This window comes from Buteo buteo, chromosome 2 (genome assembly GCF_964188355.1).
Source record: "Buteo buteo chromosome 2, bButBut1.hap1.1, whole genome shotgun sequence".
NCBI classification, from domain to species: Eukaryota; Metazoa; Chordata; class Aves; order Accipitriformes; family Accipitridae; genus Buteo; species Buteo buteo.
Window position 1 is genome coordinate 22419845 of NC_134172.1, and position 27284 is coordinate 22447128.

General features: G+C 36.7%; 1 protein-coding gene across 7 annotated transcripts; it reads left to right on the plus strand.

Moving 5' to 3' along the window:
* Positions 1 to 199: 199 nt before the first annotated feature.
* On the plus strand, positions 200 to 25682 carry NSUN6 (NOP2/Sun RNA methyltransferase 6). 7 transcript variants are annotated; one of them, XM_075048042.1, is made up of 13 exons: positions 200 to 230; positions 3515 to 3672; positions 4417 to 4511; positions 5260 to 5415; positions 7080 to 7159; positions 8360 to 8469; positions 11211 to 11364; positions 13007 to 13088; positions 15512 to 15631; positions 18492 to 18636; positions 20486 to 20634; positions 21589 to 21714; positions 24686 to 25682. In XM_075048042.1, exons 3-13 carry the CDS (start codon positions 4437 to 4439, stop codon positions 24899 to 24901), a joined length of 1413 nt encoding a protein of 470 aa, XP_074904143.1. In that variant the 5' UTR covers positions 200 to 230; positions 3515 to 3672; positions 4417 to 4436; the 3' UTR covers positions 24902 to 25682. The 7 variants fall into 7 exon arrangements, with proteins under 7 accessions (XP_074904143.1, XP_074904152.1, XP_074904161.1 ...); XM_075048051.1 differs by lacking the exon at positions 3515 to 3672; XM_075048060.1 differs by lacking the exons at positions 200 to 230; positions 3515 to 3672 and adding an exon at positions 241 to 836.
* Positions 25683 to 27284: the final 1602 nt, after the last annotated feature.

Below are 27284 nucleotides of genomic sequence, written 5' to 3' on the forward strand. Positions count from 1 at the left end.
GCCCCGCGGCCGCCCTTCCCGTGCCCTGGAGGCGGGGGGCGGGTGGGCTCCCGCCGGGGGCCGGGCGGCCACGTAGCCGCCCGGCGGCAGAGCGCTGCGGCGTGTCTGGCTCCCATAGTAACAGCCGAGCCGGCACCGCCCCGTCGGCCTCCGACCAATCCCCGGGGGCCGCAGAGGCGGGACTTCCTGCCGCTGCCCCGGAGGAGGCGGGACCGGCCTGGCTCGCGGCGGTAGGTGGGGACGTGGCGGCGTGTCGGGGGTCTGCGCGCCGCCGGGGCAGCGTGGGACGCGGCCCGGCCCGGCCCCTGGGTGCTCCGCCCTTCCCGTGGCTTCCCCAGTCGCGGCAGGCCTGTGTTTCCTGCGGCGTTCGCGGGGGCTGAGGGGGCGGTGGCGGAGTGTCCCGCTGAGGCGCGCCGCCTGCCGGGTGCCCCTGGGCTTGGCTTGAGATGCCGCGCAGGGCCTCAGGGAGGCTGCGAGGAGCTGTGCCCACCCCCCGTCTCCCCCCCACGCACTTGGTGTTGTGAACGACGGGGCGGGTGGGGGAGTTAAAGGACGGAGCCCCCAATTCCGTTCCCCACAGCGACGAGCCGACTGGCTTTTTCCTCGTGTGGGACGGGGTGGGCAGAAAGGGGTTGAAAATTAAATCTTGCTCGGCATCTCTGGGTGCTGGCTACGTGTGACAGCTCGCAGTGCTTATGTGCGTGCTTAGATCAAAGCCCTGGTCCGGTGTCGCGTTCCCCGCCCCCCCAGCTCCCGACAGAGGCACAGGGAAATCCGTAAGGCTCTCTTCTGAAGTCCGTCAAGCCTTTCCTGGGACAAGGTATACTGCACAGCAGGTCTGTGGAAAAAAATACCTCTCTAGTTTCGAACCAGCCTCCTGCTAGTTCTGTTTGAAGTCTAACTCTTGTGTTTGAAGAGGCACTGGACAGTCTTCCTCATCAGCCTGTCTTCCTCCCACATCTGAATTTATAAGCTTTTATCCTGCCCCCCTCAACTATGTTCCCCAGCCTGGAAGATTGAAAACTGTTTAGTCTTTGCTTATTTGGCAGCTATTCCCGATCTATAGGTCATCACCTTTCCCTGAACCTTTCTAAGCTACATTGTATCTTTTCTGAGATTAATGAGCACTGACAGGACATACACACAGAGCGGAAGCTGCAGGTTGTGTGGGTGTGCTCTGAACCTCCAGTTGTGTGGTTTTAAAATTTCCAGGCTGCTTACAATGGTTTTATTCTTTTGACTGCTGTTTTTAACCAAGGAATTGCTTTTCATTTGTGTGTTGTTCCTTTCCCTGAACTAAGCACAATGATAGTGGGTTTCTTGTATTTGTCATTTGAATGCATGTGTTGAGCCCACATGCCTTACAGTTGCTCTGTGACAGAGCAGCTCTTCTGCAGTAACATTTCGTAGCAGGCCCTATAAACTAGTCAGGGTCAAGTCTTAACTTCTGTTGCTATGTGTTCCTTGACTTCCTAAAACGTTCATTAACTGTGGTTAAAAGCACAGATTTGGCATCTTGCTTCTGCGTGAAGTCTACTCTGTCTACACAGGGAGAAGTGACATCTCCTTGTTTTTATTCTTGTTTTTCTGTTGGCCCTCACTATATTGCAGGCATTGTAATAAACTTGACATCCTGTTTAGAAGGATAGTGGTTTCTAGCACATTATAACTTTTTTATTTTAGTATGAAATTTCTAACCATAGATTCTGCACTGTTGACATAGTTGTCTTGTTATTTTGTATCATGGGACTAGCTTCCCTTTGATAACACATTTAGGGAACTTTATTGCAGTTCTGCCCTTTGTATGCAGTGTTTTTGACCAAGAGAGGTTTTGGTTTTGACCACCTACTGGCTCATGTTTCATGGTGGCATTCAGTCACATTTTAAAAATAAGGAAGAAACAAGTCCTGTTGCCAACATGCTGTCAGATCAGTGGTTGGTTTTCCATGAAGAAGTAACTGTAATTGTGAGATCACCTCAATCATTCTGTGGGATTCTGCTGTTGTCATAAAATACCCATTTAATGTTCTAAAAAGATACATTCATAATGTTAATACTGAAGTGACTTGTAGGGCTCATAAAGTTTTCAAATGCCTGCTTGATTCTTTTCAGGATTCCAATTCTTTAAAAAATTCACAAGTATGGGATTTTTTTAGATGCTAGTTTATTATGCTTCTGAAGAAAAAGCTTTCCAAATGTGAACCATATAGGGGGGGTTGGTGATTATTGCCCCCCCCCCCCCCCCAATGTAGGCATCCTAGGACAACAGCTCAGAGGCACGTGTTGTGGTTTAACCCCAGCCAGCAACTAAGCACCATGCAGCTGCTCACTCACCCCCCCCCACACCCAGTGGGATGCGGGAGAAAATCGGGAAAAAGAAGTAAAACTCGTGGGTTGAGATAAGAACGGTTTAATAGAACAGAAAAGAAGAAACTAATAATGATAATGTTAACACTAATAAAATGACAACAGTAGTAATAAAAGGATTGGAATGTACAAATGATGTGCAGTGCAATTGCTCACCACCTGCCGACCGATATCCAGCTAGTCCCCGAGCGGCGATTCCCTGCCCCCACTTTCCAGTTCCTATACTAGATGTGACATCCCATGGTATGGAATACCCCTTTGGCCAGTTTGGGTCAGGTGCCCTGGCTGTGTCCCCTCCCAACTTCTTGTGCCCCTCCAGTTTTCTCGCTGGCTGGGCATGAGAAGCTGAAAATCCTTGACTATAGTCTAAACACTACTTAGCAACAACTGAAAACATCAGTGTTATCAACATTCTTCAGATACTGAACTCAAAACATAGCACTGTACCAGCTACTAGGAAGACAGTTAACTCTATCCCAGCTGAAACCAGGACAGCACGATATGTCACATAGTCTGAAATGTTAAAACTGAACTTCGGTAATTTCAGTTGCAATATGAACTATTGTGGTACTATTAGATATATTAGAAATATCAAGGTAAATCCTTTTGGTCCTTTTGTTAGATTCTGAAAAGAAGTTCATCAATTCTATTACAGTTTCTTTTTTTTCAAAGGCTGGTAATGTTGGGAATAAGGCTTTGAAACTCCTACCCATGAAACTGAAAGTTGCCTTTGTCTGGGCTTGAAAGTTAAATCTAAAAAACATAACATTCTTCTAGCATTACAACTTCAACTGAATCTGAAATATCAAAAAAAGATATTTTTGAGGGATTTTGTATGATAAAAGTGACAAATAGCCTCTTACTCAAATAGAAGAAGTACCAAACTTTCTGAGGTATTTTCTCCAAGTATGTTTAATACAGTGAAAATGTAGTACTTCAGTATTCAGATTTCCTTGTTATGGATGGAATAAACCTCACTGATGGGGGGGTGTTCTCACTTTTCCTCTATTTAAGTTGGTGTAAACAAACTATTAATTTTTTAGGAAGTCTTATTTCAGACTGAAGTGTATATAATCTTTCAAAATACAGGCAATATAGAGGTGGGCAGATACAATTTGGGAAGATAACTGTATTTTATTACCTACAGAGAAAAGTAAACAGAGAATAATTACAAAGAATAAAAGCTGCATCAGGGCTGAGCTACAATAGGGACTTCATGCTTTGCAGAAGGAATTAAAGCAACATCTGGAAATTTCCTGTACCTTTTAACCACGCAATCTTTCACAGACAGTTTGAAGATTTTCGGTAAGGATCATCAGAGCTTCTGTGGCATTAATGCTTCATTATTCCTACTGTGAATTAAACACAGACTCAAGAGAAAACTGTTACTTATAGTCCTTCTTTAATTTGTAAGTATATATGGGAAAAATAAAAATCATTGTCCACAGTCATGCACATGTTCCCCCGTTATGAAGTTTGGATAATTTGAACTATGGAGGAAACCTAAGAAGTTAAGCTTGAGAAAAAAATCTGTCAGGGAAAAATTAGATTATCTCTAAAAATGAACAGATATGATGATGTAATAGAAGAATTTCAAAGATGGGACTTAGAAGAGTCAAAGCTAAATTCTGTAAGGAGCCTTTGTGAGTGAATTCTAGGACTAAACAGCAAGTTCTCCCCAAGGATAGGTAAGGGAACTTTAATGGGACAGGATTTAGAGGTGGTGACACTTTCTTCACATTTCAAACTGATACAGTAGCCTTGGAAGGTATGGCTGGGAAGGATGTGACAGCAAGGATACCAATAGCCTCATTGGAAATGCTAAACATGTTAATGAACATGTTCTGAAATGTAATTAACAGTAGTGTTACAGTCATATCTTGAGCACTAATTGGAATTTTGAGCACAGTAAAATTGCATTATTAAAACAGAAGAATCAGAAACTGCAGCTTAGTTTGTGGTACATCCTTATGTTACATTTATAAACTTACATAATATGATAAAAAACACTAAGAAAATATTTTGCTTATTTCAATTCTTTACCAGCAGATTTTAAAAACTAAAGGAAGATGTCTTTTTTCCCCAAAATCTCTTTCCAACATGAAGTTGAAGAGTATCTCACCAAAGTGTTCAGAAATAATGAGGTATGTGAAATAGATGCTACTCATCATCAACAAATATTCACTAATTGGACACTGTTAATAGTCATTTGATTTAATATTTTATGTGACTTTAATACCTTACAATAAGGTATTGTGTTCACATTAGACACAGATTTTTTTATATATAGTTCTATTTAAAATGTAAAATTATTCTTTATGCCTGTTAGCTCAGAGTAACATAAAAATACTTAAACTAAACTTAGCATAAATCTGAGACTTCAGTTTTGGATCCTACTGAAGAATGATCACAGAGAAAATTAACCACTTATTAACTACATAATATTGACTAGAAACACTCCTTTACCCCAGTGTAGCACCAAAAATACTATAGACAATCTATGATTTCCTAATGTCAAAGGACACAAAAATGATGTTTTTGTATATCGTGGTAAGAGTTTTTAATTCATAGTTTTGAATCTACTCTTCCATCTCCTTAGTACTGTTCTTTGTACAGTATCACAGACCTTGCTAGCAGTTACTTTTCGTACTTGCTGCAGCCTGCTTACAATGATCTTGCTAATCCAACTTGTTTTTCCAACAAGTCCTTTTCAAGAAATTTATGAGGTTTTCACTGGAATTAGGCCTCCAGACATAGACATTCCTCACTATTGCACACCACACAACCATATTCCTTCATTTCTACAAAATGTTTATTCAGTGCTTTTTTTGCACTGAGCGAGAGGCTGCTGTGTGAATCTCTTTAATAAAAAATCTCTTCTTTCACTTTCAGCTTATCACTGCTTTAGGTACACAGGAGGCGGAGAGTAAATATCAATCTCTGTTAAGTCATCTATCTCATCCACCAGGTTTCACAACTGTTAGAGTTAATACCCACTTGGCCTCAGTGAAACATGTGAAAAAATTGCTGTTTGAAGAGATCCAGAAGGTTTGTGCAATTTCTTTGTTACAGAAAAAATAACAGGACATTTCATCTTTTGCCTGATTATGAGAGCTTTTCATTATTGGAAACTATTCCTTAACTTAATACATGTCCACTAGTATTAACATTATGCAATCATATTGATTTCCTGCCAGCATTAAATGTTAAATGAAAATTGTCTAGCAGTATTCCTCATCTAACACGTCAGAGAAAGGCAATAGGAGAGGGAAAAAGACAACTAACTCTTTTTCATATGGCAGATCCAGACCTTAGATAGGATTGGGGTACTACTGTAGTAAATACTGTAAAGGCATCATAAGTCTAGAGAAGATGGTAGAAAGAGGTAAAAACTGTAGTTCAGTATGCTGTGTTCAGCATGTTTAGAACACTTTCATTTAAAATTAAAGGAGAATGGCTGTATGTCTTATTGCACAAATTGTTTAGGAAAGTGAGAAATTATGTTTTAGAAACTAGATCCAGAGTGATGCCCTGCAGCTGCCCTATTTTCTTTTTTTAATCTGTTTTTGATCTTTATATGATTTTCTGGATTTTTACTTACCTTAATTAAATATTTATTTATCTGATAATACGTTAGCCATTATGTTTAAGAAGTAGATTATTTTGAAACTCTACCCTAGGTTTTCACTCTGTCTGAAAAGATCCAGTTCTTCTTTAAGTAGATTATTAATACTAGTGGGTGTGCAGGGAACTATTGCATGACAGGAGCCAAGACATTTCTGTGATGCAGAGGCAGTTGACAGTATTCTGCTGGCTGGAATGGTAATGAGTTATGCTAATTTTAGCTTGATTGTAGAAATCTGGAAATGGGTATTGCAGTATGATATTTTACTTCAAGGGAAAATGCTTTGCTGAAAACTGAATTAAGACTGGCTTTTCATAACATTTTTGTATTTTGAATTGAGGTTATATTAGAAAATGAAACTACATTTTTAACAAAATTATGCTCAGGGATTGTTTTCTTTCTTAAGAGAAAATACTTATTTATCAGATGCAAACTAATTTATGGTTTTGCGTGTTTTAAGGTTATATTTTAGAAGGCTCAGGCGAGAAGACAGCATCTTTTTAAAGTCCAGGAACAGTTTTAATATAGCAAGCTGTCATTTTTTTCAACTATATGCACAACTCAGCTCTCAGTACCCAATCAAAGTTAAGCTGAAAAGAAAGATTAAAAGTATTACCAACCTGGCATATTAAGTAAGACAGGCAATATGTAAGTAGAGTTAAACAGTGGTTTATAATTAAAAACATCAAAAAGATAACACAGATTAGACCCAAGCTTCTCTGGTGGTGTTACTGTGATCTGATGACAACTTGATACAACCTTCTTCCAGAAGAAAGCAAAAACCAGTGGTAAGGCTGTAAGTGTCAGAACACTGTCCCACTCCCTGAAGTCAGTTCTCAGTGAATCCCTTTGCGGCTTTGGTATTTCTCAATTTATTAAATTAATTAGTCTTTTACACCAGTATTTTTAATATGGAGTGTCTCCTTACACACTATATCCCAACCTGTCTTAACTGTTTTCATTACATTTGGTTTTTGTATTCTACAGCTATAAATTATGAATGGAAAAATAGTTTTCAGTCTAATTAAGTACTTAAATACTAGGTTTTTTAGTATTGCTTAATAATTATGTTTTTTTAATGAAACAGCAATTTAAAGGACTGTGTGTTCCAGTTCTTGAGCACCCGAAACTCCAGGACGTCTTATTAATTCCTGTCATTGGACCCAGGTTTGAAATTTTTAGTCTTTAGCCTTAAAATGTCATAACGCATATTTTACTTATAGACTTCTTGTTAAACAGTTATGATAACTAACTCACTATGAATGAAGCACAACTTCATTTATATTGAGACCTAGTGGACAGTCCATATCCTAACCAGGTCAGAGTTTTAGTCCTTAAAAGATGTAAGAAAACGTAAGAGTTCTCTCCTTATTTATAAGATGAACTTCTTATAGGGAAAATGTAACATAAATACATCCTCTCTGGAAAGCCAGGTAGGTGGCAGACAGAAGAACTAAACTTTTGAGGTGGAATATAGAACTATAGCTAAATACAGGCAGGGGTTTCTTCCACTGGAACCAAGTCCAGAGCAAGACTTAGGGAGACTGGATCAATAATGCTGAGAGGACTCCTAAGTCAATTTTATCCCCTACAAAATGACTATTCATTCTTCATTCTTAAGCTATGTTTGGATATTTCTCATGTTGCATCTGTGTCTGCCCCTACAGAATTTCTTCATTGTTTTATTGAATTCACTGATGGACGTTTTATTTAAAGTATCTTGTTCATAATGAAGACTAACATACTTCAGATTCAGTTTATATCATGATGAGGTAGAGATTGGTAACAAGTAGTGCTAGTTTGTAAATGCTGCGCACTCTAAAATAGCATTTAATGCTTTTATTTATTCTTCATTCATTCATTTAATTCTCTTTTGTAGCACCTTTTTCTGAACATTCTGTTCTTTTTGTATTAAAATATGTTTACACTTTAATAAGTTCAAGTAACTGTCATCTTCACAATTCTTACTGGCAAAGTTCCTTGCACCTGGTTATACATTTATGATAGAAGTACTTGGCAATTGTTAAACACAAAAAATCACTTTACAATCATCTGGCCTAGAAAGGGATGGAGGATTATTTCTCCATCCCAGTATAATTTATTTGTATTCCTCTGTCAGGTTCATAATAGTGGCAGAATGTGTCACAACCTGCTTTATTTTGAGGACTGGTTTCCTTCTTGATTCTTTTCTTTGATTCCTCTGGGACTAAAAGAAATCTTTTAAATGTAATACGTGATAGTTAACTATTTTTTTCTGTTACATTGTGACAAAACCAGTATTTATGAACTAGACTTCACCTGGGAGTTGTTTGTTTTTTTTCAGTATACTTTTTTTTTTAAAAACTGAGCTACGTTTTGTATTTTTAGGCGAGATTTAAAAAAACATTCATCTGAAGTCATTGTTGGAGCCCACTGTGGATATGCAGTACTTCGAGGAGCACATGTTTATGTCCCTGGAATCATATCTACCTCAAGATGTAAGACTTCTCTAAATACACCCAGTTAAGTTGTAAAGAGGACAGAAAAAATGCCACCCTTTGATGACAATTTCTGATAAATAGAGACATTAATTTATTTTTTTTCTATTCACAGCTGAAATTAAGCTTATAGTTGTAATTTATGGTAAATATGTTTTTTAAAGTTTTTCTGGCTTTGTTTTGAGATTTCCACTATTTTTTGCATTATACTTGTGATAAATTGTATGTAATTATTTCTCACCTGGCCTGTTTTAAGTTCCTTTTTCCATTTGTAATTCCTAGATGAAGTATTAGTTCTCAAGGATTTCAGTTTCTTGTTTTCATTTGAAAATCTTTTTAAAGAGCATGTTCAAAGTAAAACCTGGCTTTTTAAGAGTTTATTTACTACTGAATACTGTAACTTTTAATATGGATGTTCGGTAGAATAAACTCACAGAAGTTTGCCACTTTCCAGTCTTGTCACACACACACAAAAAAAAAGAATAAAAGGAATGCCACAACAGATACATCTGGATGGTGACTGGATGTATGTGATTATTTAATAGATACTATTTCCAGATGTGTTATTTCTTCATTCAATCACAAAGGCACTTGCCTTCATGATCCTGTCAGATTCTAAGTTACAGATCTAAAAAAATGGTTTGTTTTTTTTTTTTTTAATCCATTGGCAATTCATTTGATATTGTTTGTACATGAGAGATCTAGTAAAAAGGTTTTTTTCTATTGATGAGAAAAATCTTCAATGTAAATGTCAGATTCTTAAGAAATGAAAATTTTTGTTTCAATGCTTGTGAGACAAGATAAAAATATCTAGATATACATGCTTAGTCTTCAGCAGCCTATTTATTTTTTATTTAAAGGCCAAATTAACTTTATGTGAAACCAGTATAATTTTGGATGAATCACCTCAGTTCTACTAATCATCATGGTTCTTATTATTAAACAAAGTGAGTCAGGAAAGCATTTATCTAGACACTTAACTTCATTGCCTTTCAGGAAAAAACCTTCAAGAAGTTTTAAGCATGTGTTTAAGTCCAATTCACTGAACAGGAATGTTTTTCAATCTAGGATTTGATAATGAAATAAGTATATTGCCATAGCAGTTGTTGAAACTGCTTATTTAGACAACCTTATAAATATTCAAATCCCTCTTTGAGTCAACTAGTGATTTATCATAATTGCTGCATGTAATTATGATTATGTGTGCAATATCAATTCAAAGAAAATAAAAGATACTATAAAAGTTTAGGAATACTTCAGGGGAATTGCAGATAGTAAAATAAAATAAAAGGGCATGCTACCCACTTGAGGCCAAATATAATAAGGCTGTATTCAGCACAGATGGTCTAACTAGGGAAAACAAGAGTACAGCAAAAACACACATTTAATCACTGAACTTGCAGCCTAAATGAGGGTAAACTAATTATCAGAGGGCTTTGAGTTTAATTTATCTAATCAAACTCTAAGCTTTATGTTTATGGAATGCCAGTATAAGCTACAAAAAGCTTGAGACCTGTACACAGTACTAATGCATTTTGAAAGGACGATTGTCAGCAGAGAGTGTAATAAAATCCCTTATGTTTGAATACTGCAAAAAATCATTGGCAAATATGCTTGATGGAAGAGTTAAATTGCTGCAAGTTTTTGTTCAGTGAAGTTTAAGCAGACAATGACAGTAGGCTATCACATAATGTTTTGTGTCACATTGTGTAAAAAGAAGCTATACAAAAAAAGAAATGTTTAGTGGCTACCGAACAAATATTACCATTTAAGAATCCCAGGGCATTTGTGCATATTCAGAAGGCCAGTTGAAAATGGGAAAAAAGATTTCTAAATACAATTAAAGAATTCTTGGGAAGCTGAACTGTCATTAGTCTTACTTGTCATATCTGCCAGTTGCTCCAGCCAGTCAGACACGTCAGAAATGTAATTTTGGAAAATTGTTTATTGCTGTCAGTGTAGGCCTTTATTTTTAAGCATATTTTTCAGCCAGTCAGTGCATAGAGCTTGCTCACTATCCTGCAAAATCACCTAAACCATCCTCCTTTTCCATCTATTTTTGTTCTAGCTCAGAAAGTTTTTTAAGTCCCTAAGACTACACTTCTAGAGTTTGTTGTGTATTTACATACTTTACTGATCTGGAGGGTTTTAATTGGAGATGTAAAGCTCTTTTAGAGAATTACTGAGAATAGCAGTTGCCTTTGAGGGAGGAGAGCCACACCAGAAAGATTGTTTCAACAAGAATATATCATCACTTGTGTCAAAGGAATAGTTAGAGAAAAAGTAGCAATAGCTATGTTCTACCTAGCTATTGAGAGGTCATTAGACAAATTTAGTATTGCTGTCTTTGTACAGTAAGTGTGAACCAGTGTCATTTGATGTATTTGCATGCTTGGAGCACACACAGAGGACTGAATCCTGAAGAGTGTGCTTAAAACTTACAGGTGACCACGCAGTGATAAAATAAAGTGAGGATTTGTCTAGCCTTTTAAAAAACAAGACACGCTGTCTGATTTGTAACCTTGTGTCTCCCAATAGCTCTAGTCATTTCGTAGCCATCGTTCGCCATGTACACTTTCAAGCCTAATATCAGTTAATCTTCTCTGATTACATTAAGAAAGTTTAAGTTTTGCTATGATATAGGAGTTCAAGTAAGTATTCTACTGAAAATCCTAAATTATTTGGTCACTACTGTCTTGTCAAGTATAACATTAATCTCAAAATTTCTGTTCTTTGCACAGTTATGAAAGCTGGTGATCTGGTCTCAGTGTATTCCGATATTGAAGGGAAATGTAAAAGAGGAGCCAAAGAATTTGAAGGAGTCAAAGTTTTCCTCGGAAATGGGATTTCAGAAGTGAGTCGCAGTGAAATCTTTAGTTCAAGTGGCCCATTGAAGTAAGTCCATAGTAACTGCAATCTATACCTACAACTTTGCAAAGGGACGAGAGAAGATGGGAAGACATTTTGAAATGTTCTGTACCCTATGTAAAACCACAAGATAGCTTTGACTGAGACCTCTGTTGCATGTTGCGATTTCCAGTATTTTTTGGGAAGCATTAGTTTCTGGGAATATAATAGAATTGTGCCTCCTGCTGTCTTCTGTAACTTCACAGCTAAGGTAGCAGCAGTGTGATGGCAATTATGATTAAAGTACTACAGTAAGTATTAGCAGACTCAACATTTAGTTTCATAGTGGTATCCAGATACCAGTTTACTTGAGTGGTAGGAGGAAATAAATGGGAGCCTCTTCAGAATTTTTGTTTAGCGTATGACTTCAATAATACAGCACAAACAGAAGTGACAAACATTCTCACTGTGGCAAAACTGCATTTTGGTAAATTTTTCTCTACCACTTTCCTATCTGCATGGAACAGAAGTGCAGCCTTGTCGATTTCTCCATCTCATAAAAATATTTGTAGGGGCTTTTTTTGGTGGGGCAGGGGACAGAACATAAGGTCAGATATCTTAAAAAAATTAATAGTATTTGCCAAGGTAGTTATCTATTTCAAGATTACTTGCTTTTCTATTTTGTTGCCAAAGCATATGGTTCCTCTTCTGTCATCTAAAACACATATAAAAAGCAGTGTAGGAGAGCATGAACATCAAAATAATGACCGAGACTTTACATCCCAAGAACAAACTACAAAAGGTCTAGTCAAAAATATTACATTGTCAGAGGATTTCTGATTTATTAGAGCTTAAATATGGTAGAAGTATTGGTAGGATACACCTGTTGAGTTGATGACATGGAATGGCAGTATGCAGTATTAAGTCTCGTGTCTGCAAGTTTCCTTTCTCATATCCTTCCTTCTTCTTGTTGGACTGTGCAGTGCATATGCAAAATAATACTCATGCTTGCTTTCTTCAGTAATCTATTGTATTCAGGCTCAGTATTGTTTTTTCTTGTTTTTCTTTTTATTGTTGTCCATTTCTTTGTACATTTGTCTTAACTTAATGAAATCTGTGTCAGAACTTCATATTTAAAACTTTTGGGATGCTTCTAAGTTCAAACCTTCGCTTTGCAGGCAAATCAATGTTCCTGTGAGGCTTTTGAAATAGAATTTCTTTAGTTATTTGACTGAAATCTCAGACAGTCTAGAAAAATGGAGGAAGATCAAAGTAGGAAATCATATGCCAGTGCCCTAGTGTGTACATGGCTAAACAAAAGCAGTTATGGATTGAAATTAACATATTTAAATCTGGTTTTAAGCATTTCCTTACATTATCAAGGCTTGCATTAGACCTCAGTTTGTCTTGTATACAAAAAAGGTAAATTTTCTTTATGCAATTTTTACAGATAGTTCCAATTTATAATGTAGTACATTTTTTGTTATGGTTTACCCAACTTAATGATGTACTTTTAAAGAATATCAGATTACAAAATTGTAAAAATATTTTTTCTTAGTTGATTTGTAAGTGCTTTCATTTTTGTAAGGTTATTGTTTCAAGTTTCCATTTTTAAGCATAATGATTTTAATTGAACACTGTTAAAAATTATAAATCTGAGTAGTTGACATTTTTTTTTCATGTTTTTCAGTGGGATGGGCATAAGAATGATAGAGCCAGTCTACCTTAGTCCTTCATTTGACAATGTGCTCCCCAGTCATTTGTTTTTGCAGGTATGTTTGTTACAAAAATAAGTTTGTACTATTTGCAAAATAATGAATATCTTCTAAGCACACATTAATACTTTATCTATTCATTGTGTATTATGGCACCTAATTCACTCTTTGGATTTAAAGAAAACAAAGTGTTTAGAATGAAGTTGGTATCTACATGTAGGTGGTTTAATCATACTGCATCTGAGATATGATAAGGGACTTCAAAGTATCTTAAAAGATATTAACTTAAAAACTTAGAAATTCTTTTTGCATAGATAGTCTGCATAGAACTTTTAGTTTTTGGAATATGCCTATGAACTCTGAAATATGAGCCTCTTTCAGGGTTCATCCTTCTGTAGATAATCAGGAAAGTCTCCAAATAGTAGGTTGACTTTAAGTTGAAGAGAAAACCTGTATCTTTTTAGCCCTAATGAAAAAGATCCACCTGAACAAAATAACCATGACAAATCTTACGGTAGCACAGCTTTCACTGCCTCTTACCATAAAATTGCAGAGCTTCCAAAGAATGACAAATTTTTGTGTAGTTTTTATTGTAAAATTTAAGAACTTATTTCAAGCTAGCTTTTCCTTTTGCACTTTAATTTCTGTGATACCTATACTCCTTTTCCTCCACAATAAAACTAATTAAAAGCAATAGTCAGACATGACAAGTGGCCACCTGTGATATGTTGAAAGATAGGATAATGAAATCATGGAACTTTCTAGTTTTCTTAGATCAGGTAAAATTCTTGATTTCAGTTTGATGACACAAAATGATTAGGTGAACACCTCAGTTAGATATCTAAGACAACTAGTGTGCTAACAATGGTACTGTATTTTTTTTATATAAATATGACAATTTAGAAGCAGAGTTTTAAAACAAAATCAAGCTGTTCAGCCTTCAAAAAAAGAAGTTATTTTAATCTCTAAAGTGAATGTAAATTTTACGTCAAATAAACCCTTGTTCAAAGGTATTCTCTGAAATTCTAAGTTATCTCATTTGATTCATGTAACTATCACTCAGATAGTAAGTTAAATCCTTTATTACATTGAATTGTCTTAGTCACTATTTCTTTTGTCAGAAGAGTCAGTCCAGCAGATGAGTTATTTTTATGCATATAATCTGTCTGTAATTGATCTTAGTATTTTAAAATCAGCATCAGTGCTGTCTTCCGGTGTGGGCAAACCATAGTTTATCAAGCAATATATTGTCTCATGGCCTGCAGTAAAGAGGAGGCCTTTTCTTCCCTGATTCAGCTTATTAGAGTACTTGCTTTCAAGGAACAGAATTGTTAGAGAGACAGGTTATTCAAGAGACTGTTGCACATGAGAATTTAGATCATATTCAACTTCTTGTCCACCAGGATCCCCATGGCCTTCTCTGCAAAGCTGCCTTCCAGCCAGTCAGCCCCAGCCTGTATTGGTGCATGGGGTGCACCAGGTGCAGGAGTTAGCATTTCTGTTTGTTAAGCTTCATGAGGTTTCTGTTTCTCCATTTCTCCAGCCTGTTCAGGTCCCTCTGAATGGCAGCACAACCTTCCAGTTTATCAACCACTCTTTCCAGTTTTGTATCCCCTGTGAACTTGTTTAGGGTGCACTCTGTTCCATTATCCGGGTCCCTAAGGAAGAGGTTAGACAACGTTGGTTCCAGTGTCCACCCATGGGGTACTCCACTATTGACTGGCCTCCAGATGGACTTTGTGATGCTGATCACAACCCTTTGAGCCTGGCTTTTTTGACTTGAATTTGCCATGTGTGAGATGAATTATTCATTTTTTTGAACACTGTGGCATGGAACTCGAAACTGTGCTATCCAAAGACAACATGTAGTAAGGACAACTTCAAAAGATTTTTATACCTTTGTGTTGAACCAAATTAGAAGAGAATCTTTCAGGATATTTCCATGTTGTGTAAGATGCAATACAGTGCACAATTATTGCATATTATTTTTCTTCAGTGCATCTGTTCTATTTATACAATTAATAGCACAGTTCAGCTTCTTGGTACCTTAATTCAGCAAGTTTAAACTCCTGCCTGTTGATCTTACTGTTCATTACTATACTACACCAGCATGTTCATATAGTAAATGTTCCAATAAACAGGTTGATATAAAATACTTGTAATACACAGAGCTGCTCTGTGTCTGTAATAGTATCAGCTTATTTTATTTTGACTTTTGGCACTGTAGTCTCCATAGTCATAAACACTTAAACTTCAGTCATAGATACTCTATATACAGCTTTAAATAAAAAAGGAGCCACTGGAGACTTTTGACCTATACTGTCTCTTTTATATAATCCCAACAGTTCATTTTCTGTTAAGGAACTGACAGCCATATCATAGGTATCTTCACTGCTAAATGAATTTTTGTTTCAATGAGTTTGTCATTCCTTAATACAGAACATAAGGTTTGAATTCTCCCATATTTGTTTTTATGATAGAACTTGCCTTCTGTGGTTGTGAGCCATATTTTAAACCCTCAGCCAGGAGAGAGAATTTTGGATATGTGTGCTGCACCTGGAGGGAAAACAACCCATCTTGCAACATTAATGCATGACCAGGTAAGAGTAGTCATTGAGCATTTTCTGTCTCAGTGAAGAAAGCCTGGCCACTGTTCATTTGCACAGCTCACTTCACTTAGCTGTCAGAATGCACACATAATTTACAACAGCAAACAATTAACATTTGAACGTTCTGCTTACCAATATGTTTTGCCACACATCAGAGTTACTGAAATGGGCACAGACTATCTTTATCAAATAGTCACCATCACATTTAAAACCTTATTTGCTGCAAATTGACCTGTTGAAATGTGTTCGATTTCACTTTTTGAATGTTATTGATGTATTTGTAATGGAAGAATTCATAACATGCAAGGTAAAGTTATGTAGGAACTGAGAATACATGGAAAGCAGAGGTTACAACTGTGTCCCAAAAGAATGCACAACTCTGTGCAAAAACATATTAAGAAGTTCCTAATCCAATTAAATTCCTTATCAGTAAAAATTATCAATTATGCGGTACAAATATGATCTTAGACTGAATTTCTAGTCTGCATTTGTCATTCTAAGGTAGAAGGTCACAACACCAAAAATATCTCATAAGAAAGTAACATTATGAGAAGAAACCAAAAAAAATATTTAGAGAAAGACAAAGGAAAATAACACACAAGCCAAAAAGAATGTGGATCTAGGAATAACAATTTGCGTATATTAAATTGCTATATGTAAAATGAAAGAGAAATGCAGGTTGCTCTTTTCTAGCAGAGAGGGGAAAACTGTGTAATGTCGCTTCTAAAAATTTTGTAAGGTGTTATTATTTTCATTGGAATAGGGTTATTAGAATATATCAGATCATTTAGAAACTGCACTTTCGTTTTGCAGTACTTCAATGGTTGTCTGTGCGTTAATGGGAAGGTACAGTGGGTAATGATTTGAATGTATTTAGAAAAGATGTACTCAGTTCTGTGACAGTTTGCTTATTGAAGTGTTTCTTCCTTCATTATGGAAAGTTTGCAAACAAGCATTAGACAGTCATTAGACATTTATTAGATAGATTTATAAAGCTACCAGTAAAGAATTTTGGTGTGATAAATAAAGGAAGTCTGTAAAAGCATATATTTCTGTCATGGATTCATTTACATCTGTACTTTTTCAATCTGTGTACGTACATTTTGTATAACTTTGCGTAACTGTTTTTTTGCCCTTAGTCATTTTAGATATTTTGATACCACTAGCTGAAGTGGTAAAGATTAAGAATACAGATGTTGAAATTTATCTGAATTGGTTTTCCTTTTCTAAGTATATAATTTTGATTTAAGATACGGAAAAAATTTGCACTGCTTTTTGGTTCTTAAGCTCCATTCACAGATTTTCCATACTAAATTTTCATAGACAGTAATTAAATCATTAACATTTAGAATATCTGAATCAATCTTATATTTTTTGTAATTTAATTGTAAAAATTATTATATTGTTTTTAGATGAGATGATCGAAATGTAAAATTACTCCGTATTGTTAAGAGCTTTTAGTAGGAACTGGTAATAGTTAAAGCTTCAGAGTTTATTCTGGATCCCAGTCCAGACCACCGTTTTTTCCAGATGTCTTTAAGGAAGTTTTTCTGGCAGTGGCTGGCATGGGCTAGTGGGGAAGAACTGTTGTCTTCCAGCTTGTTCTTTTTTTCTGAGGGTCTCTCAGGAGAGGACTTATCTCTTTATATTCAAGTACAGCGTATGTGCAGCAAATCCACTGTTTCAGCAACAGACCTAACTTGCAAGCACAATCAGCTGTTAGTGTGCATGCGTAATAGGTTGAATGGTGATAGGGGAGAAGCAGTGGTGTGTGGTCATTGAGTGCTCCTATAAGAGGTGATTTGGCTCACAGTAGTTGAAGGCTGGACACCATTGACACAACATAAATCCTTTTCTACTTCTCAGTCCTAGGCCTACATATTGGCTAACATGACATACAGTCAATAGCTTATTTTTACTGAAGTTTGGTTTGGTTTTTTTTACACTGTCTATATTAGTCATGTTACCCTTCCATAAGCCTCTAGAGAGCCATCACCAAGTAGGAAAAAGTTGTCATGTTTTCTCAGCAGGGTCTGTCTATTTGCTATAGCAAATCTATTACAGGGTTTTGGTCTTTGGGGTTTTTTTGAAGATAGTATTACTGTTCTGGATTTTACTGATGCTACTGTTTACTTTCCTTTGTGTTTAGAGATTTCATCTAGCAGATAGTGGTGTGTGTCTGTTTTGATTTATCTTGGGAGAGGAAAAGAGAAATCTTATTCTCACATAAAAGGAATAATATGTAATTGTGATTCCCCTCCCCCCACATCTAAATTTATTATAGTATTTACAGTATTTCCTAAAGTAACTTGAGTGACAACTACTGCAAGTATAACGGTATGTTATGAGTCTGAGCAAGCCAGAGGTGTTGCTGTGGGCCTCATCTCCTCAGGACTGAGCTGTATGTGATCATGTTTCCTACCATCTCCACACAAATTTAAAACCTGTTGACCTGTTTTACCATGTATTTGAGATTTCTACCCTCTTTAAAATGATTACATTTTTACCTAACTTAGTGCCCAGTAAAACAGTTCAAAACAAACAAAAAGAAACTAACAAAAAACCCACTTGCCACAAGTCAGACATTATAGGGTCCCTCAGGGAGTGACTGTGCCAAGCAGCTAGTGCCAGTCAGAATGCACACAGCTCCAGACTAGTATCTAGCCTAATGCGGGTATCATGGAAAATATTGGTGAACAAGGACTACTGGAGTGTGGGTTTAATAACAACAAAATTCTGCAGGAAAAACTAAGCCTCATTCATTGCACTGCTCATGGCGGTGGGAAGAAATCAGGAACTGCACATCCATTTAATCCCTATGCTTTTGATAAAAACTTCCCATTTTTTTCAGGGTGAAGTAATAGCTATGGACAAGATAGCTAACAAGGTCAAAAAAATTAAGCAGAATGCTGAATTGCTACAGCTGAATTGCATTAAGGCTTTTTGCTATGATGGAACAAAGGCACTTTCAGCTGAGAAGAGAGAGGATGAACAAGGTAAAGTAAACAACTTGGGTAGTAGTAGCTTTTAGATGAAAACAGTAATCAGGTTTGCACTAACAGTATTAAACCTGCCACAGGTCTACAAGTCCTTGAAATCTTGGCAGATACCAAAGTTGCTTCAGCACTGTGAATGCTCTTATTTTCTGTTCTTTTGTGATAATCAGCTTCTCTGTGAAGCAAATACTATCAAACTTTCCGTCCTTATCACAACCTAATATGCTCAAAGGAAATGCATACATTTCCCAGATAATATCAAAGACTGAAGCCTTAAGGCTTCTTCCATGATAACGTTTAACCCCATACTCTGAACTGTTTGACTTAGTCTGAGAAAAAAATTTTTTTTGCAGAATTGTTTGGCTTTTCTGCCTCAGAATCCTCATCTGTAAAATGGGGTTATTAATACCTAACTCCCAGGAGTGCTGCAAGGTTTAGTTCATTGATGTTTGTTCAGCTGTTCAGGGGAAAGTTCTATAGAAGCACAGTGTATTATTTTAAGTTCATTTCATTTGCTTTTCTGAAGTGCTGTATTTATGATACTGGTTCTGTTCCCATGATGGAATTATTTAAACGGTATCTGCTGTCTTGATTATTTTTGGTTTGTTGTGCAAAGTATGCTGTTCTTTCTCACTCTATTCTATCCCAGTCACTGGTTAGCATAAGTAGGAATCAGGTTGCATAATTCACCTTCCTTGTCCCTATGCCTTGCAGTTAGTTATTCCTGCTTTGGAGGAATAAAGGTACTTTCTTAATAGTCTTTATATGAACAAAAAATATTGTAGGTCATATGTAGCACTTACACAGATGAACAAGAGCTAGCTGTAATACTGAGAGATCATGAAGGCTTTTCTGTACATCTCTGCAAGTAAGAAATGACATATTTTGAACACTGTAGTAATGGATCAGAGGTAGATAAATCAGATAGATAGACTCATTTTGTAGTGCTGCAACAAGCTAGGTAGCAGTAGTATGAAGTCACTCACTTGTTTTCACTTGTGACCTAACTTGAATATTTGAGGAACAGAAGGGGAAAAGGAGGTAAAGCATATATATAGCTCTCTTCCTCATTGGTTACCCACAGATACACGTATGGAGCCACTTTTGTCTTGGTGATGCTGAGCTGAAGAGTCGCTCTAGCACTAAGGCGATAGAAACTTTTGGGCTGTTGAGCCAATGGAATTCAGATGAAAGGATAGGTTCTGCATATAGAAGTTACATATTCCTTTATCTCTCCAGGTAATATTCAGAAATTGTTCTTGTCTTCACAATCCTTGTCTACTGAATTGTTCTGCTGTGGAGACAGTGTGTGTCACACATTAGAGCTTGTAGTATTTCATGTTACTATGAAGTGCTTTATTCTCTACAGATATATATGCATCGCAAGAAATAGTTATATAGACAGTCCAATTATTATTATTTAAGGCAGTCATAACGGTTAACTACAGGCTTCTCAGTAAAGATTTGCACACTTGGTTCAGTTATGGGCTGACTGTGGTTTATTAAAGCCTATATGTACAACTCTGTACCCACACCTCTGACCAATCATATTTCAACATTTTTGTTTGATTACTTTTACATTTTACTTTCAAATTATTAAAGTTAAAGAAATATTATTGCCTGAAGGGATCATGTATTATTTGAGCCTACAGAACTAAAACTCTTTAGTTTTCTGGGAGATGAAATCTACCACCAGCAGTGCTGAGACTTGTCTCTAGCTGATATTACTTTTGCAGACACTATCTATAGAGCGTAAATGTTTTATGTCAAGGAAGCAGTAATAGCTTGTCCTTATCTATGGTGAAGGAAAGCAACAGCCACATTTTACATTACTAACTGCTTTTTACAGAAGGACCTCCATTCTTACCAGAGTCATTTGATAGAATTCTTCTTGATGCTCCATGTAGTGGGATGGGACAGAGACCAAATATGGCTTATTCCTTGACATTAAAGGAGGTGACTTCTTATCAGCCACTACAGCGCAAGCTTTTCACTGTGGTACGTATTAATCATTGCGTAGATAAGATAAATTGAACATAAATGCTTTTGCAGCATAGAACTTCACAGTGAAAAATGGTGCCTCATTTTCCCTACCTTTTCAGCAGTTAAGAAGGTAGTATTAGCATTCAGTTAACTTCTCAGCTCCACTGTATTTGTTGCTAGGTGAAGTCAATTCATTGGAGCATGGGAAAGGTATATGTAAGCCATAGAAAATAAAAACCTTTGTATGTGTTTTTTCTATTCCTTCAGTTTCATCAGTTGTAATTTATAATAATCACAAGGGTCTAAGTTACGGAGCAGGTTGAAGTCTTTTCTCTGCGGCAGCACAGACTCTTGTAAGTTCACCACATAGAACTCCCATGCAGTGGTGCTGTGAGGTACTGTATGGGATATGAGATGGAGTACAAAGCCAGGAGGCCATATTACAACTTTTCATGCTAGTAGGACTATGCTTAGGTTGATGCTAAAATGCAAGATTTCATGAAACTTGTCTAAATCTGAATTATATGTATTCAAAGTGAACCACAGCTTGAAAAGCAGCATAGCTATAGCTTCCAGGCCAAATATGTGGAAACAGTTGACATCTGATATCACTGAAAAAAATATTGTGTATCTGTGGTTGGCAGCAGGTGATGAAAACAGAACTATTCTGTCTGGGATATGCAGAGCTGTACAAATAACAAATCTTACAAGGTGAATCATCTCAATGGCATTAATAAACTGCATGAGCTATAATGATGATTTGGAAAGAAGAATATTTCTAATCCATGGGATCCTTTACTGTATTCCCTGAGAATTAGGCATTATCCTAATGCCTATCTTAGAAAGATTTGAGTTTAAGTAAGTGCTAAGTTTTAATATTACAGCTTAATGGTTTCTTGGTTAATGTTGCTTAATATGAAAGTTTTTGCATTTAAAAATAAGCTGAACTATGTTTATTTCTCCCTGCAGGCAGTGAAACTGCTGAAGCCAGGAGGTGTTTTAGTATATAGTACATGTACGATTACACTCTCTGAAAATGAGGAGCAAGTTGCTTGGGCCCTGAAAACTTTTCCATGCCTCCAGCTTCAGCCACAGGTATTAGTATTTTCAGGGTAATTCACACAATCCAGTGAGCTTGTTTTAGCACTGTAAATTTACACATTATATTTACTATCAAGAAATCTCTTTTTCACTGCAGACAATTTTAACTGCTGTGGATAGAAATAACACAAGAATTTCTAAGGCTGTTTTAAATCTATTTTCATGTTTAATTGAGCTTCATTTAGGGATTGTTAAGTAGTTTCCCACTGTGTACTGTGGTTGTTTTGATTTGTACAGCAGTCATTTAAAACACAACAGGGACAAAAGGTAGTTCAGACAGGTTAAAATTTCTCTTGCAGTTGTTCTTAATGCATATATTTTATTCTCTTTTTTTGCACATTCACAGGAGAGGTGAAAACTTTTTTATTAATGCCACTAAAGTAGTGAAGACTTGTGTAAAGGATGGGACACGAATGGAAAGAACCTTGTGTTTTGAGGAAGGAAGATTTTATATGTATGGGAGCTATTTTTGCATTATGTAAAGGAATGAGAGAACAAATTTATTTCGGGCTCAGTGTCCCAAGAATATACCTTGTCTTTTCTGGAGTCAGTGTCTACCATTAAGATGTCTGGGAGGACGTAATCTATAGGGAGATAAAAAATTCTAGTATCTATCTATACTGCATACATTTCAAAAATATCTGTTACCTTTATTCTACCTTGGGAGAGTTTATCATCAGACTGTATGCGTCTCTCTTCCTCTTTGTTGATGCGATGAGTTGGGTGGGTTAGTTGTTTATCATCATGGCTTTGAGGAAGAGTCTAACTCTGATACCTGTTTAGCTTAGTTACACATTCTGTGATGACTTTTATCTGCCATAAGAGGTTTAGATGCATCTTTTAGCTGAAATTAAAAAAATATATACATAGGTGTACAACAAGAAATTATATGAAGGCTGATAAAGATTTAACAGAACCGAAGCTTTTCTTGAAAGATTTGTATGTCAAGGTTCTTCTGCCTGCTTTCTCACCATCCATTTACTAGGAATTTTTCAGTTCCGCCTGTTTCAACTGAGATTATACATTTTACCAACAGCACAAAAATTGTCCTCAATAGAATGACAAAGCAAAACACAAGCCCTATTAACTCAAATGCAAGATTAATTCTGGTTTAATCGATGTTCTCTCACCAGTAATCAGTCTTGAATAATGTGCTAGTTTTCACACACAAATGCCATATCTGTAAAAATTAAGATTTTGTGTATATTTTAAATGAGATGCCACTGAGTTGTTTACCCACAGATAGTTTATAGTATTTTATAACCAGTTCCCCAGTAGTGTAAACTAAGGTGATCTTTTCCAATCAACAGGAAACTGGAGTCTAGGGTCGACTTACCTCATGTTCCTTTATGTATTTCCCATATTCTTTAGTCTCTCAGTGGACACCTCCTTATATACCCAGTCCACTGTCTCCCACTTTCTCAGTTTGGCAAGAGATCCTGGAATCATACTGGGTAAGGAAAAAACAGGAGATGGAGCCATAGGCGTTGATCTCGTAGGTGGAGGTTACTGCATAGCAGCTGATCCTTTGTCTGTGCAGACTTACTTCCTCTTAGGGGTTTACACAGGAGATACTGTATATCAGCTTAAATGCAGTAACTTAACTGAAAGGAAAAAGGAAAAGGTAGAGGAAAAAATTGGTCTGTCTTTGAGCAAGTCGCTTGACCCTGTGTAATATTGTTTTCCCTAGACTTTTACCTTTCCATCCTTCTGTTACATTACTTCAAGTTGGTACCCCTGTCTCCCTTGGTATCTTATTTTTTCTCAATTTGCAATGGACACCTCATTTTTGTCTCTTACCTGGAAAGCACTGAAATCCTGCTGAGGGAAAGAAAGGAAGAGAAGAATCAGGCTGCAACCTCTTGGCTGCCCAGCTTTACAGCACACAGTACATGGTTAAGCAACTAAGTCGCATCATGTGATGACTGGGTGAGCTCATGTATTAGCAAAGTGTGATGGCTCAAAAAATTCTCTGCTGTAGGCTGCATTATAGACTACACTAGACTAGATTTACAAAGGAGATCTATTTTTGATATCGCAATGTCAGCTTTTGCACATTTTGTTCTATCTGCTTACTGAATGAACTGAAAGAACAATCCAGCTAAGAATTATTTTTTTTTCCAGGAATCAGTGTATTAAATAGAAAGCAGTCAAGGCTACTCACAAGAAATGCTGAGAAAAGGGCTGTGATTCTACGCCCTTCTCCTCTCCAGGAGTTTGATGCCAAATGTCTCCTGAATTCAGATACATAAGCTGTTCCTTTATTTCTTGCTTTCTTTCTCTGCCTCATATACATACACATGTAACAGTAGTCCCATCTACCTGTTAGTCTAATTACATGACACAGAAAATCTGAAGCTCAGATTTTTCTGCTGCATCATCTTCCAAAATGATGCCTTTTCAGGCAGTAACGTATCCTGGACTGGGGCTTTGAGTCTTTCCAGTTGGAGTTTTTATTGTGAAGAATCCAGGTATTTCTACTGCTGTTACTAAGTATATTAGTAACTGGCTAAGGAATCGCTATTTTTTGACTTAACTCACAGCTATTAGTCAGTACACAGAAGCACTGCATCATTTGAAAGTGGCAACCTAAAAAACCTTTAGACCTTCTTATTGTCTGGTGATAACAGCTTTCAATGTTTGTCCTTTGAGTAATGAATTGATTTAGAGCTATGTACCTGTCCTCAATAAGTGCTCTAAACCACTAGGCTAAAGTGGATTAGGTGCACCACCACCTCCTCAAAGTACTTTGGACCTTGTATATAGGCTTGTATACATACTGGCCAGGTGAGGGCGAGAAAAGAAGGGCCATGTTACTTCTAAATCCTCCCCTGGTGTGAATGATAAAAACCTAGCTTGTCCATGTTAACAGTTAGGCGGCTCTGCATATACTCAGCAGAATACATTTAGGGCACATAAGAACTTGATTGATGCAATAATTTGCTTTTCTTTGTTACTTAAAAAGGAACCTCACATTGGAGGAGAAGGCATGAGGGGAGCTGGACTGTCGCTTGATCAGTTGAAGCTGCTGCAGAGATTTGATCCATCATCTGCTGTGATGTTCCAAGGAATGGATATTAATTCTTTGCAAGATTCCAGGGAAGATGATCTGATTTCACTGGCAAATAAGGACTGTATAGGATTTTTTATTGCAAAATTTCTTAAATCAAACAGTAAATAAGCATTTAGGAATGCAACCTGAAAAAATATCTCTGTGAGTCTAAGAACAGTTCAGACGTGAAGTGTGTTTCTTACTGCTGCAATGTTGCCAAGCCAACGGGGCTGACGGCAGGGTTGCTATGGCAGCAATAAAATCTGCCAGCTTCTGCTGGGAAAGAGCCACAGGTTGCAGAAAGTAAGTCACGGTTGGGGGAAGGGTAGTATCATTTTTAAGTCTCCATTTGCTTTTGTATTTACAGCAGGTCAGTGCATGAATGACAAGTATGTTCACTCTTACTGCTGTCTATTCTATCTTTCCCCACATGAGGTGCTTACCTAGTGCGGCAAGCGTAGGAACAGGGTTTCTCTGGGAGGGGAAGTAGGCTACTTCATGAAATGCAAACATAAATAAAATAGATGGGAACTATTATTGTGAATTTTGGAAAAGGTGGTTTCCATGGAGGTTTACCAGTAGTTAATGTTTCATTAAATAGTGCTTCACGAAACACTGTAACGTTTTACAAAGAACTGTTTTATAAATTGATACTTAGAACCTCATTTCTCTTTTATTTTAATACAAGCAAGATTCTCTGTACACATAGTATATACACAAAATACGATTAGGCTTTGTAGCATGTCTTTTATAGCAGCATGAATATATTAAACCATCATCTCACTCTGGGAATGTAAATAAATATTGTTTCAACATCAAACTTCCCATGCATAAACTGTATTGGTTCTGAAATAGCCTATTGGACTGGCTGACAAGTGACAATTTTAAAATCAAACATTTGCAACAGAAGGGGCTACAGTTGTGATTAATATATCAAAAGACAGAAAACAATGCATAATACCATCTGAAATGTTGCAAATCACCTTTCAAACAACTAAGAATATTAACTCTTTATTAGTTAGAAAGCATCACCAGCTAAAATCATATGAAAATTGAAACTGGGGAAGCATGCTAATGAGAACTGCATTAATACACTGCTCAAAGTTTTAATAACCTAAATTTCTTCAAGGTGCTAGATGTATTTGAAAATCTGCTTCAGTTCCAGGGATGTTCTCCATTTGAACAGTATTCTCTTTTCTCAGTACTGCTGGAACTGACATCAGTACTAAAATTACAGGGAAAAGGTAAGTACAATTCAAAAACATAAACTGACACCTCTGTGTGTGTGATTTTTAACTCTCACTCATAAATTTCCAGTTTTTAAAAGCATTATCTGAAAAAAGTCTGTCTTTTCACACATAACTATTTGTTTGGATTTAAAGGAGCGAAACTTCTTTTATAATTTGTCTTTATACCGTCAGAAGTGCTTTTGCATTTGCTCGCAACCGAAACAATTTATACAGTTCTGTTTCTCAGTAGTCCGGTTGTTTACTTGTATTTACTATAAATGTTTTGGTACTGTATGTTTTTTACTGTTCTTAAATAAAACAAATGTCCCTTCTTCTGTTCTTCCAAGGTTGACTAGTAAGTACATCCTTTGTAAGGTCTGTCCTAGCAGGATAGAAGGATGGAATTCTTGTCTACTACTTGTCTACTTTTGTTGGTCACTCCTTGCTATTAACCACAACTTGTCTAAAGAAGATTTAAAGTAATTTTGTTTCATCAGTAGTAGGTGAGATATCCTATTTAGAATCATGAAAGCTCAGACTATAAATTACAGTCTTTTTAGTCTAAATATGGCTAAAATAATTACTTGGTAACAAAAGGGATTAGTCTTTTATTTTAAGTACACGTTGAAATTTTTAACTCGGTGCTAGTAAAAAAAGCATTTTCTTTTTGCAGAATATATAAATTCTGTAAACATTAATCAGCACACATAGACTATATACTGAAATTTGCGTATGCATATAAAGTAAGGAACTTTGCCTCCAGTTTCAGTAGCAGGATTTGTGCAATGCTGAACTTGAAAGAATTAAGATGATTGCTGAATTTTTAGTGGAAGATTTGTTGAGACTTTCCCAGATTTCTTTAGTTTTGAATGATAAACAGGCTTTTCAAGAAGGTGATCTCTGAATTTTATATGAGCAGGTCCTTTGGGGTGGGGAAAAAACTGACTTGTATTTGATTCCAGTGTAATTGCAGACCAGGCTTCACCTGAAAAAAATGACTGATATCTGAACTTCAACTACTAGAGTTGTTTCTGCAAAAGTCAACTGCTAGACTTAAAAGAACACTTAGTGTATTAAAGGGATAAGCCTCAGCTGCTTCCCCTAGGCCCCTCTCTCTGTTGGTAATTGGGGAGCAGGGCAGGGCCAGGGAGAGACTTCTCCATCAGGCAGTTCAGAGCAGAAACTCAATTAAGATGCTCCAAATCAACTTAGCTTGGCTAAGTTAGATGACTGAAGATGGATGTATGTTTTCTTTTCCAATCTTACTGGAACTTTAACTAGAA

Coding starts and splice junctions, on each gene's coding strand:
- NSUN6 (XM_075048042.1), top strand. CDS start 4,437: ATGTCTTTTTTCCCCAAAATCTCTTTCCAACATGAAGTTGAAGAGTAT. Junction 8,470..11,210: donor AATCATATCTACCTCAAGAT/GTAAGACTTCTC, acceptor TTCTTTGCACAG/TTATGAAAGCTGGTGATCTG. Junction 21,715..24,685: donor GCCTCCAGCTTCAGCCACAG/GTATTAGTATTT, acceptor TTACTTAAAAAG/GAACCTCACATTGGAGGAGA.